General features: G+C 43.0%; 1 protein-coding gene across 1 annotated transcript in view; it reads left to right on the forward strand.

Annotated features, from left to right (window-relative positions):
- The window catches only part of OTOA (otoancorin), an 82,219-nt gene extending 66,520 nt beyond the window's left edge, over positions 1–15,699 (forward strand). Inside the window, exons 24-29 of the mRNA XM_081298339.1 lie at positions 357–512; positions 8,549–8,691; positions 8,899–9,035; positions 9,565–9,662; positions 12,685–12,880; positions 15,116–15,699. Coding sequence (XP_081154465.1) covers positions 357–512; positions 8,549–8,691; positions 8,899–9,035; positions 9,565–9,662; positions 12,685–12,880; positions 15,116–15,186 — 801 coding nt within the window. The 3' untranslated portion in view covers positions 15,187–15,699. The remainder of the gene's footprint in view (positions 1–356; positions 513–8,548; positions 8,692–8,898; positions 9,036–9,564; positions 9,663–12,684; positions 12,881–15,115) is intronic.
- Positions 15,700–18,757: the final 3,058 nt, after the last annotated feature.

An 18,757-nucleotide genomic window follows, 5' to 3' on the forward strand; every position in this document is an offset into this window, starting at 1 on the left:
TACAAAAACCAGAAGTTTATTTTTCACAGTCTGGGAGCTGGGAATTCTAATATCAAGGCACTAGAACATTCAGAGTCTCTAGCAAGGGCTTGTTCCTCATAGACGGCCTTTGCTCTCGCCAGCCTCACTCAGTGGAAAGGGCTATCTAGCGCTCTGAGGTGTCTTTTCTAAGGGCATGAACCCATTTGTGAGGGTGAAGCTCTTATGACCTAGTCCCTGCTCACAGGTCCCACCTTCTAATACTGTCACATTGAGAATTAGGTTTCAACAAATGATTTTTACAGGGACATAACAATTAGACCTCAACAAATGCTGTCATTACTGTTTGTCAAAGTTTTTTTCCTCTCCATTCAAAGGTTTGGAACCTCCCTTCTTTTTGGAGAGAACACCACATCGTCTCCCTGGGACGCATTGCCCTGGCTCTTAATGTGAGTGAGCTGGAGCAGCTGGACCTCAGCTCCATAGACACTGTGGCTTCTTTGAGCCAGCAGACAGAATGGACCCCAGAACAGGTAGGTGGATGTCACTGGATCTTTTAAATAGTCTAGTTCTCTCTTAATTTTGCTTATATTTTCCTTTAGATTCTTGAACATATTTATAGTGTTTATAATAGCTGCTTTCATACCCTTACTGCTGATCCCAACCATCACTGTTATTTCTGAGCCTGTTTCTGTGAACCAGTTGTTCTAGTTTTGGATTGTATTTTCTTGCTCGTTTGCAAGCTGAGTAATTCATTGTGTTTGTGGGTTTTTTTTTCATTTTTATTGGTGCACGTGATTTATACAGAATGGTGGGTTTCACTGTGGCATATTCATGTAGACATAAAACTATAATATAATTAATTCCATTTGCCAGGACCTTCCCCACCCCTTTTTCCCTCCGCCCCTCGCTGCCTTCCTCTTCCCTAATGGTCTTCCTTCTGCTTTAGTGGCACCCCTTTTTGTCTCTGTTTCCCCCCCTTCAACATATGAGATAAAACACGTGATACTTTTCTCTCTGAGTTGGACATTTGGCTCAAAATTATGGTTTCTAGTTCCATTCATTTTACAGCAAGTGATGTAATTTTGCTTTTCATTAAGGCTGAATAAAATTCCCTTGTGAATATATACCATATTTTCTTTATTCATTCATCTGTCAGTGGACACCTAGGCTGATTCTATAACTTGGCTATAGTGGATTGTGCTGAGATAAATATGGGTATACATTGTATCTCTGAAGTACACTAACTTTATGTCTTTTGGACAAATACCAAGGAATGGTGTAGCTAGATCATAAGGTAGTTTTATTTTTAGCTTTTTAAGGAAATGCCATACTGATTTCCATATTGGCTATAATAATTTACATTTCTGCCAACAATATGTAAGAGTTTGTATTTCCCTGTATCCTTACTAGCATATATTTTTATTTGTATTCTTGATAATTGCCATTCTAACTGGAGTGAGAGGCATCCTCAATGTAGTTCTTTATTTGTATTTCTTTGACCTGCAACCCTAGTCATTTTGACTGGTTGAATTATGTATTTTACATGGTTGAATGTCTGATTCAGTTGGATTCCTTTAAAGATTATTAGGTCTTGTTTTGGTCTGTGTTTAAATTACTTACCATTCAGTTTGATCCCTTTGTGTCCTTCTGAGCTTCATTACAGCAAGTCCAGAATGAATTTTATTCTGTGGTTCATGTTCCCCCATTACTGAGACGTCATTCTTCTATGGACTCTGCCTGGTATGCCATGCTCTCTCCACCCTGGCTGGTGGAGATGTGAACTCTTTCCAACTCCATGAGAACCTTTCGAATGACTCTGCCTGCTTCTTTCTAGTGACTCTTTCCTTGCCTCTACGGAATTTCATTCTTTACATGTGCAAATATAGACTCAGTCCTCCAACAGTTATCTTTGCAGATTTCTAGAACTCTCTCTGTGTATTTTTCACTTCTCTCATACTTCGACCCATAAAGAATAGAAATCCTTGCTTCTCTGAACTTGGACCCTTCTCTCTTTCTCTGTGTCTCTCTCTTGTAATTATTTATAGAACAATACAGATTGGCAGTTCTCTGGGGCTGGTTATATGGGAAGAAAACATCCTAAGAGTTTGATTTCATTTCCTCTGGGGCCACCTGTGATATTTATACTGGCTTAGAATTGGGCCTGGGCACAGAAATTGTATCTATAAAAGATGACTAGCACATGCTTTTCTTTAAAAAATATATGGTTAGACATGCATGTTTTATCACATAATAAATATTTACTGAATAAATGAATGCTAAAGCATTCTCTTCTTAGAGGGGTCAGTGGAAGTGGATTGCTACTTGTGACGTGTTGAAGTGAACCAGCGAGGAAGAGCAATTTGCCGTGTTTGTTTTTTGTGAATTTTTGACCTTGGATCTGAGTCAACTTGGCTGCACCTCTGGGTTGTTTGGCTTCCCCCTCCTGCTCTATGACCTGGAAGGTGCCTCGGGGCAGTGAGCAGGGGCAATTTCAGGGCTTGCGTTATTTGTTTTTCTTCTTTCAAGATTACCATCCTGTGCTCCCTGTTGTACAATATTGGAATACAGTTGTTTTATATATTTTTTTCACTTTTCTAGTCGTTTATGGTGAGAGGAGAATTCCTGTGGTCATTAATCCTTCATGGGCTGAAGAAGACATGCTTGCCAGAATTTGAATTGTTTCAGTTGGGACAGATGTATAGGGCGTCAAGTCCACGGGACTGGTGGGAAAGGAAGTCCTAGATTCTCCATGTCGGCCTTGCAAGCTATTTCAGCACAAGGCTTAGACACTCGTTAATTAGCAATCACATAAAAATGTGTTTCTTTCTGTCTATATCCAAAGGACATAAAAATAGCATACTACAGTGACGCAGCCACATCAATGTTTATGGCAGCTTAATTCACAATAGCTAAGCTATGGAAACTACCTAAGTGTCCTTCAACAGATGAATGGATAAAGAAAATGAGGTATATATGCACAATGGGATATTTCTCAGCCTTAAAGAAGAATGAAGTTATGGCATTTTCAGGTAAATGGATGGAGTTGGAGAATATCATGTTAAGCAAAGTAAGCCAATCCCCCCAAACCAAAGGCCGAACGTTTTCTCTGATAAGTGGATGCTAATCCATCATGGGGGGTGGGGCATGGGATGAGTGGCGGAACTTTGGATTGGGCAAAGGGGAGGGAGGAGAGGGGAGGGGGAATGGGGGTAGGAAAGATGGTGGAATGAGATGGACATTATTATCCTAGGTACATGTATGATTGCATGAATGGTGTAACTCTACTTCGTGTACAAGCAGAGAAGTGAAAAATTGTGCTCCATTTGTGTACAATGAATTGAAGAGCATTCTGCTGTCACGTATAACTGATGAGAACACATAATAAAAAATTGTCAAAAATGTGTCTCTTTTTCATTCATTTTTAAAAATGTCTCACCATTAACTCCAGTCATGGAGTCACTCTGGTCAGGGGCTGAGTGTGTTGTTGATTGGCCAGGCTACTAGCAGGAGTGGAATTACTCTTCCCATGACCGCCTGAGCTGAGAGTGGGAAGGGGCATGTGGAGGTTAAGGTCCCTCCTCCCCACCACCCAGAGATGTCCACATGGAATCCCTGGAGCTGCTACATTGCCTTAAGGAGCACAGGAGTCTTTGCAGATGTGATTCATGTAAGGGTCTTGAAATAGATTATCCTGGTGATTCCAGTGTGATCTCAAGGGCCTTGTAAGAGGGGAGGGACACAGAAGCGCCACAGCTATAGAAGGTGACATGAGAAAGGCAGCAGAGGGAAACAGAGAGATGTGAGGGCGTGGGCTGTTGTTTTTGAAGATGGAGGAGGGGCTATAAGTCAAGGAAGGCAGGTGACCGCTGGGAGTGAGAAAAGGCAAGGAAATGATTTCTCCCTAGACCCTCAGGGGGAGCACATTCTTCTGCTGATTCATTGTAGGAGTTAAGACCCCCCCCCAAAAAAAACTGTAAGTGAATAAATTTGTGTCATTTTAAGTCACTAAGTTGGTGATAATTTGTTTAGTAACAATAGGAAACTAATCCAGAGTAGTTCTTGAAAGGAAAATTGGTGTTATTGAACAAAGGGAGAATGGATGCCAGGCAGGCAAAACCCAGCACCTCTCAGGAGCTCTGGGTAATCGAAATTGTCACATCCCATAACCAAGTGGCACCATTTAAACAGAACACAGTGTGAATGGCATCTACCTGGACCTGGGCAACCTGGAGGTCCTGGCCACAAGGCTTCAATGAGATGATCAATTAAAACATTTTCAACAATGTCTCGAACATAGAAGTCGATGAACTTAATTTTTCATTGCTGTTGCTGTCATTATTGTCACTGTCATCATCACACTTCTTCCCTTGGTTTAGTTTCTTTGTTTGTAAGACGAGAGGGTTAAACCCAGGAATCTGAAGTTCCTTTCACTCCCACATTCTATAATCTGAGATTCCGTGGCTCCAAAACTGGTTTTGACTCGTTCGAGAAGTGCCACATCACATAGCTGATATTAAAATCATTTCTATTTGCAGTCTGGGAGAAACAGAAAAATATATCCAACTTAGAAGCTGGAGTATCTCTTTCCCTTTGCACCAATTTTAATTCCCATGGATGGCAGCGAGATTTATCAATATGTTTGAAGAGGATATGAAAATCTAACATTTGCATATATCATTTGCAGTCAGTTCCTCAACTTTAGCTCCCAATCAAACCCTTAAATGCATGTTTCTAGATTAATAGTCAGACCTGGAGGGACTACATTAACAGATAGTTCAGTTTAAAAACCAATATAAGGGGGAAAAAACTATTATAAAAGCCAGAGGGATGAACAGAGAGATTGAAATCTTACAGCTACTCATTTTTCAGTGGTTAATATTGCCTAAAAGTGTTGGTATTAATTGTCCTGGAATCATTATGTACACACCGGTCCAGTCATTCAGGGAAATGTATTTTGACTTATCACCTTGCAGGCTGAGTTTGCATTTCTGGGTACCAGTGGCAAGGACAATTTAATACCACATCTTCAAAGTAATTTTATTTGAATTGTACTTTTGCACTTTCATTTTAAATGGGCATGCCTGATACTTGCGGAGCCCAAATTGCTATGAGTCAACTAGTGAAACCTGATTTTGAAGACTTAATAAGAAAAATTGAAAAGCTAACGTGAATATCCATCTTTTTCCATGTTCAGATACCTTCACTGGCTGAGTACAGGCTCTGGAGTCTGACCAACTGGGTTTTGATACTAGAGCCATTGTTTTTTAGCAGTGTGATCTTGACTTTCTTAACTTTTCTGTGCCTCAGTTGCTCATCTATGAAAGAGGAATAATATTAATACATAGCTAAGAGGGTTGTTGTGAGAATCAGATGAGATGGTGATGTAAAATAGTGCCAGCACACAGTAAGCATTAAAAAAAAATGTTGGTTGTTATTATTTTGGATGCACATTTCCATTTGGTCAAAGACAGGTAAGTCTAAGCAGATCCATGTGCATATCCTTCCAGTGATACATATGCTATCCCTTCAAGTTCAAGTCCAGTGTAAAGAGCACTTTCCTCCTAATTGCTCCACCCAATGTCTTGTTTGGTCCTGGCTGGATCACAGGCATAATCTAGAACCAATCACTGCAGCCAGGCTAAGAGATGACACAGTGACTAGAAATAGGTCCTATGGAACACAGGAGACAGTTAACTTTGTCTGAACCATATAGAGTAAGAGTGTATGTGTGGTTTTCCAGGGACAGTCATGACCAATGAATGACAATTGTGCTGGAATTTCAGGGACCCTACACATGAGCTCCCTTACATCAAAGCACACTGGAGATGCAAATTTTAAACGCCAGCATATTTTATGTATTACTTTCTGGAATTGAAGAGCAAGGGGGAAATATAGTTCTGTAGCAAACAGAGGAAGCAAAATTGATTCTGAATGGTCAAGAAAAATTCCATGAAGAAGGCAGTATTTGTTTTTTATTCCACATTTTTTATTGGTGCATTGTAATTGTACATAATGCACAACTAAAGATGTATTGGTGCATTATAGTTGCACACAATGATGGGATTTGCTGTTACATATTCATACATACACACAGTAGAACAATATAATTTGGCCAATTTCACTCCTCAGCACTCATTTTCTCCCTCCCCTTCTCCCACCCCTTGGTCCCTTTCTTCTCCTGATCTCCCTTTGATTTCCATAAGGACTGCCTCCCTGTTTCTTTTCCTTTATCCTGTGTGGCTTCCACATACGAAACAAAACATGACCCTTGACTTTCTGAGTTAGGCTTATTGTGCTTAACATAATGTTCTCTAGTTCCATCTGTTTTCTTGCAAATGACATAATTTCATTTTTCTTTATGGCTGAATAAAACTCTATTGTGTATATAGACCACATTTTCTTTATCCATTCATCCATTGATGGACCCCCAGGCTGGTTCCATAGTTTGACTATTGTGAACTGTGCTACTATAGACATAGGTATCGCTGTATCACTGTAGTATGATGATCTTAATTCTTTAGGGTAAATACTGAGGAGTGGTACAGCTGGGTCATATGGTGGTTCCATGCCTAGTCCTTTGAGGAACCCCCTTGTTGATTTCTATCATAGTTGTACTAATTTATAGTCCCACCGACAGTGTGAAAGTGTTTCTTTTTCTCCACATTCTCTCCGGCATTTAATATTATTTGGATTCTTGATGATTACTATTCTGACTGGTGTGAGATGAAATCTCAGTATAGTTTTGATTTGCATTCCTCTAACTGCGATGATGTTGAACATTTTTTTTGTATATTCATTAGCCATGTGTATCTCTTCTTTTGAGATGACTGTTTAATTTATTTTCTCATTTCTTAATTGGGTTATTTGATTTTTTGGTGTAAATTTTTTTGAGTTCTTTATATATTCTAGATATTAATCCTCTGTCGGACAAGTAGCTAGCAAAGGTTTTCTCCCATTCTGTATGTTCTCTCTTCCCATTCTGAATTTTTTCCTTTGCTGTGCAGAAGTTTTAAATTTGATGCCATCATGTTTATTAACTCTTGGCATTATTTCCTGAGCTTTAGGATTGTAATCAGGAAGTTGTTGTCCGTGCCTGTGTACTGGAGTGTTGACACTATATTTTCTTCTGGGAGTTGCATAGTTTCTTTTCTCATTGATCCACTTTGAGTCGATTTTTGTTGAGAGAGAGAGATAAGGGTCTAGTTTCATTCTTCTATATATAGACAACCAGCACCATTTGTTAAAAAGCCTGTTTTTTGCTAGGCACTATGTGCACACCTGGAGTTTTTTTCTCAGTGGCTTGGGAGGCTGAAGCAGGAGGATTGCAAGTTCAAAGCCAGCCTCAGCAACTTAGTTTGGCCTTTAGCAACTGTTTTAGTCAGTTTTTTTGATGCTGTGACTAAAGGATCTGACCAGAACAACTATACAGAGGCAAAAGTTTATTCAGGGACTCACGGTTTTGGAGGTCTTAGTCCACAGAAGGCCAGATCCATTTCTCAGGGCTTGCTTGAAGTGAGGCTGAACATTATGGCGGGAGAGTATGGCAGAGGGAAGCAGCTCACATCATGGCGGCCAGGAAGCAGAGGGGAAAAACTCCACTTGGCAGATACAAATATACACCCAGAGGCATGCCCCAATTCCCACCTCCCCCAGCCTTACCCACCACTTCACTTACCACTCAGTTAATCCCTATCAGGGGGTTAATTCACGATTGGATTAAGACTCTCACAACCCAATAATTTTTCTTCTGAACCTTCTTGCATTGTCTCACATGTGAGCTTTTGGGGGACAGCTCACATCCAAACCAAGTAGCAACTTAGTGAGATCCTGTCTCAAAATAAAAAATAAAATGGGCTTAGGATGTGGCCCAGTGGTTAAGCAACCCTGCATTCAATACAGGGAACCCACCCCCTGCCAAAAAAGGCTGTCTTTTCTCCAATGCATGTTATGTTGGAAAAAATGTTTGGCACCTTTGTCAAGGATCAGATGACTGTAGATGTGTGGGTTTGTCTCTGTGTAGAAGGTGATATTTTAATTGGACTAAAACATAAAATTAATTCTCACAGTTGGGAATGCAGAAGGATATTGCAGTTGAAGGAGCTATATTTTTTGTTTTGTTTTGTTTTTAGATTTTTTTTGATACTGGGGATTAAATCCACTGAGCCATATCCCCAGCATTTTTTTATTTTAAGACAGGGTCTCACTAAGTTGCTTACAGCCTTGCTAAGTCGTGGAGGCTGACTTTGGACTAGTGAACCTCCTGCCTCAGCCTCCTGAATTGCTGGGATTATAGGCATGCTCCACCATGACCAGAAAGGGGCTGGTTTGAGTAAAGACAGAGAGGCAGGAGACTATTAGGTTTGATTGGAAAATTGTAGAAACAGATGCTGGAAATATTTAGATCCTGATGAAGAAGAACTTGAACGTCCAAACTATCTGAAGATCATAAGAGCTTTTGAAGGAGATAAATCATCAGACATTTCCTTCTTTTTTTCTTATTTATTTATTTATTTATTTATTTATTTATTTATCTATCTATCTATCTATCTATCTATCTATCTATCAGGCCAAATCCATTCTGCAAGGGTTCCTGGAGGATTCAGGCTATAGTGTTCAGGATCTGAAGAGCTTTCACTTAGTAGGGCTTGGTGCCATCCTGTGTGCTATGAACATCACTGAAATTCCACTTATAAGGATCTCAGAATTCAGGTAAACCAAATACTAGTGTACAAAATAGCAAATGATCCCTCCATTCATCCATCCATTCATCTGTTCATCCAGATGTTCTCTACTTTCTGACACTTTGCCCCTTTCTGAACTAAAATAGGGAATGGGGTTATCTGGGTCCTCCTTTGGTACTGGGCCTATTTACCTTCTACACAATATTTTTTGACTGGAGAGGTCTTCTTTAACCAGGGTGGTGGTGGCCAGAATTGGGACCCTGACCTGCAGCACTCATGTCTTGGCTGAGTTTAAGAGAAAGGCTGAAGAAGTGTTTGGGGATCCCACTGAGTGGACCAGCTCAGTTTTGCAAGAGCTTGGGACCATTGCAGGTAAGAGGCATCTTGAGCATAACTTTCTCTTCTCAAACTGAAATCTAGAACTAAAATAAAATGAAACAGAATTAAATAATAATCCTTAGCCACATAGAGCAAACATCAGTAGAGTTACAGTAGAACCTAGATTTTACAGCTTAATGTTGTAGAGGGCAGTATCTGAAAATCTGCTCTTTAAACAAGGTCTCTTGGCAATTCCTGTGCATGCTACAGTTTTATACAGAAAAACGCTGCTATAGAATGTGATTTAATTGGTCTCTAAATAGATTTGTTCATCATCTTAAAGTGTGTAAATTGAAGCTCCTCCTGGGTATACATTTCACTACAGGAGGCCAACCAGGGCTAATGTGACCCACATATTTTTCCTAGTTGATTAAGGAACATGGCTCCCTCGTGTGATTTTCCAGGAATGATCAGGAATGATGCTTGCTTGGGACATGAGAGCTGTACATTATGCAGCCCCATTAATAAAAGGAGTGGCGTTCCGATGGCTTGAACTAAACCCCGTGATTCCTTTCCTTCCCAGCTGGGTTAACTCAGGCGGAGCTCCGAACGTTCGACAAGGAATTGATGCCGTATTTCCAGCCATCAGCAGTAAAATGCTTCCCTGACGAGATATTCAAAGTAGGTGCTCAGTTCTTCAAGGAGAAATGAGAGCTTGACCCCATTTTGGATCACACAAGGAAACAAGTGACAGGCCCTGGATTCTTGAGGTGTGGAAATAGCCCTCTACTGATAGGATCAGAGGAGATCAACATGTCAACAACGATGGCAGGATAATTTTAGGTGTTTTTGAAAAGTTTTTCTTAAATTTTTAATTTATATTTTAATTATGCTTATTTTTATGGCTACCTTCTCTTCCCAGCAAGTGATACTAATTTTCTATTTATGGAGGTGTGACAGGTTCTTAAAAACCTTCTTCAAAACACTCGGGCACAGAGGTATTTTAGCATTTGGAATTTTTCAAATTTTAGAGAGAATGGCACGTGTATGTACTAAATATACCTAATATTCTCAGCAACAGCAGGGGATGCATTTGTAAGTAAACATACTAATAACATAATAGTATTTTTGTGAGGAAATAGGTAACAGATCACACCAACTAAAATAAATAGAAGCTATAAATAGCCTCACATAAAGTTTTGCTAGTAATTAAGTTTGTCTTAAGCTTTGGAAAAAACTTTCAGTTTTCAGACATTTTTGAACTTCAGATTTGCAGGTGAGAGTGTGGAGCTCGATAACATTTCCCTTTGAAATAAGTTTAATTAAAAATCTTTTAATTAATTGAAAAAAACCATAATAAGACAGATGATGGATTGCTGTGGAAAAAAACTGAGAGAGTGTGGTTGCATCAGATGAAGTAGGGCAGCCGGGGACTCCAGTGAGGGGTCCTTCTTCCTGAGCTCATACAAGATTTAAGTGTTTGGACGGACTGCTCTGATGAGGAGGCAGGGCCCCTGATCTTCTTGCTTGCTGGGTATACACCTGGATAAGGCACACAAATCAGACTGGAGACAGTCCCGAGGGGCCACATGACTGGTTCATTTCAAGACCCGCATCTGACCTAGGACCGTTCCAGCACCGTGGACAGCTCCCAGCACAGCCTGGGCACAATAGTCCTTTGGGGGGGGGGGGATAAATAGCATTCCCTGAGGCTAGTGAGGGAATTCTTGCTTCCCCTGGGGATGCTCTGTGTGGGATGGGCAGCTTGGTCCTGGCATTTGGCCAAGCACTTTCTCCTGGTCCCTATAGGAGTGAGTTGTGGCTGCTTCATTGTTCAAGTATCTATTTTAAACTCCTGTTTGTCCTCTGCAGGGTCAGTGTTAGGTTTACCTGGGATCAGGAGATTAGTGGTGAAGGAGTTATAAAACAGTACCTTCAGGGGCCAAGAAGGTGACATAAAGGAATGCAGTAGGCAGGGTGGGGCCCAATGTGAACAGGAGAGCCCTGTCTAAATGGGGCGGCTACTTCTCATCTCAGGCACATTAATGCAGTGTGACCACATGGACCCAGAATTGCTGGATGTAACTTTTTTTTTTTTTTTTTTTTTTTAGAAGCAGCCAGAAATCTTCATTTGCATGTGAAATCTCCTGATAATTGAATGTTGGCAGTCGATTTGAATTTATTTTTGAAAAAAACAGTAGGCCTAGAGATTCAGTCTGTTCCCATGGGTCACAAGTCAGCAGCATTGGAAAAACAGATAATTTTTGTGATACAGACTCGGTGTTAATGGTAGACGTAAACCAGATGAGCACTTGCTGGCTTCTGGGAGCTGTCAGTATGGTTGCTCCTTCTCCTGGGGTGAAGAGCACTGGGGGTGTGGCTGGAAGGGTGGGCAGGACCCAGGGCTTGACGGAGCCACTGCAGTGTCCTGGAGGGCATGGTGCAGAGAAGGGCTGTAGGCAGAGAAATGGGATTCCAGGGCAGGTCTACCCAGACAAGAGAGGAGAGGGTGAGACTGAGTGAGGCGGGAGGGAGGAAGGAGCATTACCAGAGAATCCCCAGATCCTTGGGAGCCCTAAAATAAACAGGATGATGTGAGAGGTTCTTTTAAAAAAGCAGAATCCTGCCACCCCATCTCATTCCATTCCCACTGGAACCAGTCACCAAGTTCTTATTTAAAGCTGGGTGACTTCAGAAAACATTTTGTTCAGAGTTCTTAAAGACACAGGGTGCCAGGCAGAATTTTCTACTTCTGTTGTTTATGGCGACATCAACAATAGATTACCATGTGTTCCCTCCTCTGATCCCTCACAGGACTCATCATATGGTATATAGGCAGTCATGCCAGAGGATCAAAATTGGCCCAGGAGATAAGTTCTCTGAGTCACTCCACAGCTAGTCCAAAAGCCCAGAGAGGCTATGCAACTTGCCCAAGGTCACACGGCTAGTATGAGGCAAGCCTGGGCTCAGATTCAGGTCTTTTGCATCTAGGCCTGTGATTTCTTTCCTACATCAACGTTTCTTCAGGTGGAAAACTGGAATGGTTGAAAAGATACCTTCATTGTCACAGTGAGAAAATCATGACTCCCTTTTCAACCCTCCTTTAAGACTTTTGATTACTTCAAGGAGGCTCACTTTGGAGCTAGAATGTCTTTAATACCTCTGGAGCACTTTTTAATTTCTCCAACCACTTTTTTTTTTTTTTGTAAGTGGGGATTGAATTCAGGGGCACCTGACCACTGAGCCACATCTCCATTCCTATTTTTTATTTTATTTAGAGACAGGGTCTCACTGAGTTGCTCAGTGGCTTGCTTTTGCCGAGATTGGATTTGAACTCGCCATCCTCCTGCCTCAGCCTCCTGAGCTACTGTGATTACAGGCACCACCATAATGGTCCAGCCTCTCTTTTTTTTAAAAGGCTAGGGATTCAGATGTTGTTGGCCACAATCTAGCTGAAATTAAATTGTGTTTTTTTCTTTTTGCTTCTATTGAATGTTTGCTTATAGCAATTCTACTGATCTTCTATTTTTGGAAAATTCCATTTTAAAATATATGTATTTGCTTAGTCGAAGAGTGATCTTAAAGAGGTGCACAAATGGTACACGGGCATGACAAAGTTGTGCAGGCTTGGGAAGATGACTGAGGTTTGGGGAAAGTCAGAAGCTCCGCCCTCCGAAGCCTTTGCCCCCTTTTCCTCGCACAGGAGCTATCAGCGGAGCAGATCGCCTCTTTGGGTCCAGAGAATGCCGCTGCGGTGACCCACGCCCAGCGCCAGCGGCTCAGCACGTCGCAGCTGCAGAGCCTCCAGCGAGCACTAGATGGCGCCAAGACTCACTCCTGGCAGGAAGCGCCCGCCAGCGCCAGCCCCACCGGGTCGTCCTCCGCGGGTTCTCTCCCAGGTGAGCGGAGCCGCGCCAGGGACGCACTCTTAGTCTCCTTCCCTGTCCAGTGGTCTACCGTGCAGTCCCTGGGGGTGGGGGGTGGGGCGGGGGGAGGTTCCTAAGGTTCAGGGCCGGATCTTTAACAGTCATTTAGGATCTGTGCTCAGAGATAAACCCAAAGTGCTCACCAAGCTTCTGCTGAGTGGTTCTAGCAGCATTTGAAATCACCTGGGGGAAGCTCATAAAACTTGCAGGTCCCCAGGTTCTCTTCGGAATCCATTGGATCGGAATCTTCTCAAGACTGAACAGGTTTTAGTGGTTCCTTTGCATCCTTCTTCCTCACTGTCCAGTATTAATTAATTCAGCCTCTCTGCACTGGGCACCTTCTATGTTCCAAATCTGCTGTAGAGGCTGAGAACACAGGTGAGCACCTTCTATGTTCCAAATCTGCTGTAGAGGCTGAGAACACAGGTGAGCAAGACAGACAAGGGTCTTTTGTAAATGAAGAGGATGATGTCATGTCTGATAAGACTGGGGAAGGCAATAGGCAGAGGAGGTGATGGTAACCAAGGGCTGAGCAAGACAGGATCTGGGAAGCCTCCCCAGGAAGTGACATTCACCTGGGTATGTGACTTTCCTGCCCTTTCCCCTCACGGCCTTGCTTACTGCTTTCCTCGCCCACTCCATCTTGGCCGTTTTTTCTATCCTAGGCAAGGTGCAACACTTTGGGAAAACAGCATGGAGCCGGGTATCTCTTGTCCTCACTGAGTTGTGCAGTGAGGGAAGCATCCATAACCAGGTGGCCATGAGGCAGTATGGTGGAGATGCACAGACTCCAAGAGAATGCATCTGGATAGGCCTGGGGGAGTGGGAGGGGCTCATGGAATCCATGATGCCTCAGTTGAAGCCCAAGATGTGGATAAGATGGACTTCACCTGGTGGACTGTATCCCAGGTAGAGGGAAGAGCAGGTGCACATGCTCGTGGGAGAAAGAACTTGGGCTTAACCAACTCTACCTGCTTTCCTTCCCTTTCCTAACTTGATCATCCATCACTGTCAATAGTCTCCCATTTCCAGGCCCCACCTTCCTCTGGGGATGAAGATTGGGGGATTCCTAATTTCCGTGGCCACAAGTGTCCAGAAGTAGCACTTACAGATAGGGCCATGCCTTTCTATGTATTATTATTTTTAATAAACTTTTAATTGAAATATAATTAAAATTATATATTATAATAATGAAAATTGTTTTAAAATGTTATGGCATTTTGTATGAATAGATAATACACATAATAGATAATGTACATGTTTAAAACATATAGGGTCAGAAGAGTTATGTAATGAAACTTCTCTCTCTGTCCCCCATCCCCCAGCCCCACAGGCCACCAGTCTTACCAGCTTCTAGTGTATTTGTCCAGAGATATTCTATGCATAAACAAGCAAATCAGAGATAGATTATTTCTGCAACTTAACAAAGGCTTATTATACACCTGTTCTGCACCCTGCATTTTTTAATCTAACAATATATTTTGGACAATCCCATAACCATCCGCAGGAGCTGTGTAATTGTTGGTTTTCTGGCTACATCATGAGGGTAACTAACTAGATCTATGTAGATGGGCATTTCAATTGTTTCTTTTTTGTTGTTACTAACACTGCATTGTGTAATTTGCGTATAACCTTGTATAATTTGCAAATTCAGGTATGTCTAGGATAAATTCTCCAAAGTGGGATTGCTGGGTCGGAGGGTATGTGCATTTGTAATTTTGATAGACGTTGTCACATGCCCTGCAGAGAGTTGGGTACCTGTTTTCCCTTGAACCAGCTGTGTCAGAAAATGACCAGGCAAGACCCCTGACACCTCCTCCGTTCGCTCTACTGGGGTGTCTGAGGAAGAGCTGCCATTGGATGAGCCATTCCTGTAGCCAAACCCTTCATCTTTTGTTTCCTCAACTTGCATCTGGAGTGATGTTTAGAGTACACATTCTTAGGCCTCCTACCAGACTTGCTGAATCAGAATCTTTCTTGGCACTTGCATTAGGCTTCCCAGGCAACTCTTATGATTAAGGCAGGCCTGGTATGTGCTGATTCACACAATCCCATTTAATTCAACTTGCTTTTTTCTCCTCCTTTGGAGCCATTATTCCCATTTAAGAGATGAACAGATAGAGCTTCTGAGTTAAGAGGTCCCAAGAGACTCAGGGCTGGGCACATGCTTCGGCTCTCATGTGTGCCCCACCTTGTGTTTGATTTCAGGAGCATCTATTGCCTTGGGTCTTTGGCTTGGAGGCCCCCTGCTGCTTCTGATGACTGATCTCCTTCTATGAGTGGCCTGAGCACTTCCCGTTGGTGTCCCAAGGAGCTGGCCAAGGCCTGTAGAGACAGAGGATGCTTCAGACTGTAGGAGACCCTCAGCTGGACTCAGCACCTCAACTAGGGCAAGGAGACCCTGGACCCTTGACATTTAAAAGGGGGAAAAATTTAAAAATGATCCTGTGAATTTTAAGGCATCCAGCCTCTCTAGAAGGGTGCCCTTCTATGCCCAGTTTAACCTGTTTTTCTTTTTTTTTCCTGGCTTTTGAGACAGACAGAACTGGGGAGGGGAGGGTGTCCTGTTTACAGCACGAAAACTTTACAGCCCTCCCTCCCTCCAGAGAGAGAAGGGATGGGGAGATGGGTGCAGGAAGAGGAACTCTTTTTAGCCAGTGCCTGATCTGGCTTCTCCTCCAGCTTAATTTCACTTTCTTGGAGCTACAGACTGCATCGGATTTCTCCTTCTCCAATGCTTAGCAGAACTGAAATAAATGAATCCCTCAACAGAAGCCAATATTCCTGCCTGATTGCTGGGACTAATTGATGTTTTGGTGGGCATTGCATTGCTTGGAAATTAAAACATTTAACATGGCCCAACGTTAAATCAATTTTTAAATACATTTTCCAGATGCCTTCTATTTCCTCGGGTATCAGCTGGATGGATGACTGTGGAGTTATCAGTTAAACTTTTAAAATATTCTTCTTCGTTTTTTTTTTTTTTTTTTTTTTTAAGTGGAGATGGTGTCTTGGTATTGAGTTGCTCTGAGCTTCAGAGGGTTTGAAAAAAAAATTTGGGTAAGTCAGTTGCTAATGTGATTCTGGCACAGCCCAGCAAATTCAGCCCCCTGGTCCTATCCTTCTGGGAAGAAGTTACTTCTGGAAATTGCTAGGATGCCCTTGGTCTTGGATTCAGGAAGTCGGAGCTGGAGAAAGGGGGCCAACCATGGTGTATCCCACCCACCAGGGGCTACACCTTCTGGGGGTAGCAATCAAATCTGCCTGGCACGGCATCCCTCAGGTGGTAAGTTAGGTGTCTTGGATTCTTTTAGTTATATATCCACAGGAGACATCTCATCTAGAGATGAGAGATGTGTGAATTTCCAAAAATCTGTGGTGTTCCATGAGGTGAGTGGATTTTTTTAATAAATCAGCATTGGTAGGTGTAGTAGAGACTGGTGGATTTGGGGAGCTGTCACCCGTGGTCATTATAGAAAATGAAAAGATTGTGGAGTGGAAGGGGTGGCCCTGCAGGTACCACAGAGGGTCCGATTGGCAGGGAAATGGTAGCAAATGTTGCTTCCCAAGCACAGGTCATTTATCGGGTTCCAAATAGCAGTCCCCGGTTCTTCTGGGCTGGACCAGCTGCTTGGAGAAGGATGCTGAATGAGCATGCGCCATGCAGCGTCCCAGCAGAAAGGTCATGTATGTTCCTGCTTTCTGTGGCCTTGGATCATCCTGCACAACCAAAGGCACACAGTAGACTTCACACGGATAGCACCATGGCTTTTGTATCTCATGTTCTCTTTTGATCACTTGTGTCTGATCCACTTCCTGGTCATCCCTTCCATCTGGAATAATAGCAATGGCTCCCATAACAGAGGGCCGACTGTGCCAGACTGCTCTCAGGGCTATGCCTGTACTCTTAGTTCCTTTCGTCATCATGAAGACCCTGCCAGGTAGGTGCTGTGACAGTTCCCCTTTTCCAGATGAGGAGACTGAGCCCTAGAGAAGGAGACTGGATTAGGAACTCTCTTGCCCCTTGGCCTCCCACATAGTGGGGACCTGAATCCTGACTTCTTTATCTCTGAGCTGTGCTGCCTCCTGAGCTGGTACCTTTAACTTCCCTAATAAGTCAGATCAGAGAGAGATTCTGTAAATCCCTTCACCACCTCCTCTGGCGGGAGGCCAGCTCGCCTCACAGCACATATAATTGGTGATTGCCTCAGGCAGGAAGACAAATCTAGCTCATGCCCTGCAGGACCCCCAGGGTCTCAGGTTTAAATGCTCAGTCCCTTCCTTCAGGAAAGTGGCAGGTCATACTGGTAGGTGTTGTAATGTCCACCTTTCAATGTCAGCCTGCCAGATGGGTTCCCAGCCTCCATCGTTGGCAGCTTCACTAGCTGGGTGCAGGGATCAAGGACACTTGCAGGCAGGTTACAGTGTGCTGTTGTTCAGAGTTCTGATAGGACAGGACCTCTGGCCATCTGGGCTATTAAACATAGTGGATAATGCCCCAGCTGGGTCCTTTTGTAGAAGCCCCACCTTTAGGACCACAATGGATGCTGAGCCTGGCTTGCTGGGGGCTGGCAATCCTCCCACAACCCCAGCCTGCCACTCAGTGAAGTGCAGCTTCAGTTATTCGCTGTAGTCCTGGTATCCAGAGTTGTAGCCACCATTGCTGGTGATGCTCTGGACTGCCAAAGAAGAGGTTGCTGGGTTCTTGTGTGCACTGTGTTTACCTGGCTGAACTGAAGAGATGCTGCCATGGAAGAGAGTTATAATTTATGTGAAATATTTGGTCTTTCTTGGACCTTCACTTTGCCTACCTTTGCCTTTTTTTCTTTTTTTCCTAGTACTAGGGCAATCCCAGGGTTGCTCTACTATTGAACTAAGTCCCCAGCCCTTTTAATTTTTTTCTTTTGAGATAGGATCTCACTTAGTTGCCTAGCCTGGCCTTGAACTTTTGATCCTCCTATCTCAGCCTCCTAAGTCACTGGGATTAAGGTGGTCCACCATGCTTGGATCCAGCCTAGCATCTTGGGAGGCTTTTAAAAACATCTATATCGGGGCTGGGGTTGTGGCTCAGTGGTAGAGTGCTTGTCTAGCATGCATGAGGCACTGGGCTTGATCCTCAGCACCACATAAAAAAGTAAAATAAAAATATGGTGTCCACCTAAATATTAAAATAAATAAATATTAGAAAAAATATTTTAAAATAAATATTAACCCCCCTCAAACCCCCAAACCAAAGAATTTATATCATCTTCCTCCCATCTCATATTTATGGGATGTGTGTGCCGAGACTTAAGCCTTGCAGAGTTCCCAGTCTACCCAGTATCCAGCTGGGACATCTGCAAAGCACATGTCCTGCAGTGGTCCTGAAGTGAATTCCCTCTCTACAAATCCATTTAGCATGTCCAATGATCCAGAGATTCTTCCGTCCCTACAGGCAATTCATTTTATACTTCTTCAGTGCCCCAGTTACTGATGATTTTTAGAAAAGGCTGTGGGCTCGTCTGATCCATGGGGATATCTGCGGAGTTGATCCATGGGGACACCAGCAAGTGAAGTCCTTATTTGCCTTCACTTCTTTCTTGGCCTTTTAAGAGGCAGACTAAATAGATGCTGATGGAAAATGGAGGGAGGAAATGGCGGGGACTGTACATTCCTGGGAGAACCCTAGGCCTGTGAAATTTCCTCCAGTCTCTTACACCCTCCAGCACATGCCTGTGTATGGTGGGCCAGGTGATTATTTCCAACAATACTGCTTACCCCCTTTATTAGGATTATACCTAATAATCCAAGCCATGGGAATTTGTAGTACATCTCGGTAGGGAGAGTCTGTTTCCTTACTCTGATAAATTT

Source organism: Spermophilus citellus, assembly GCF_964194105.1.
Source record: "Spermophilus citellus genome assembly, chromosome: 6".
NCBI lineage: Eukaryota > Metazoa > Chordata > Mammalia > Rodentia > Sciuridae > Spermophilus > Spermophilus citellus.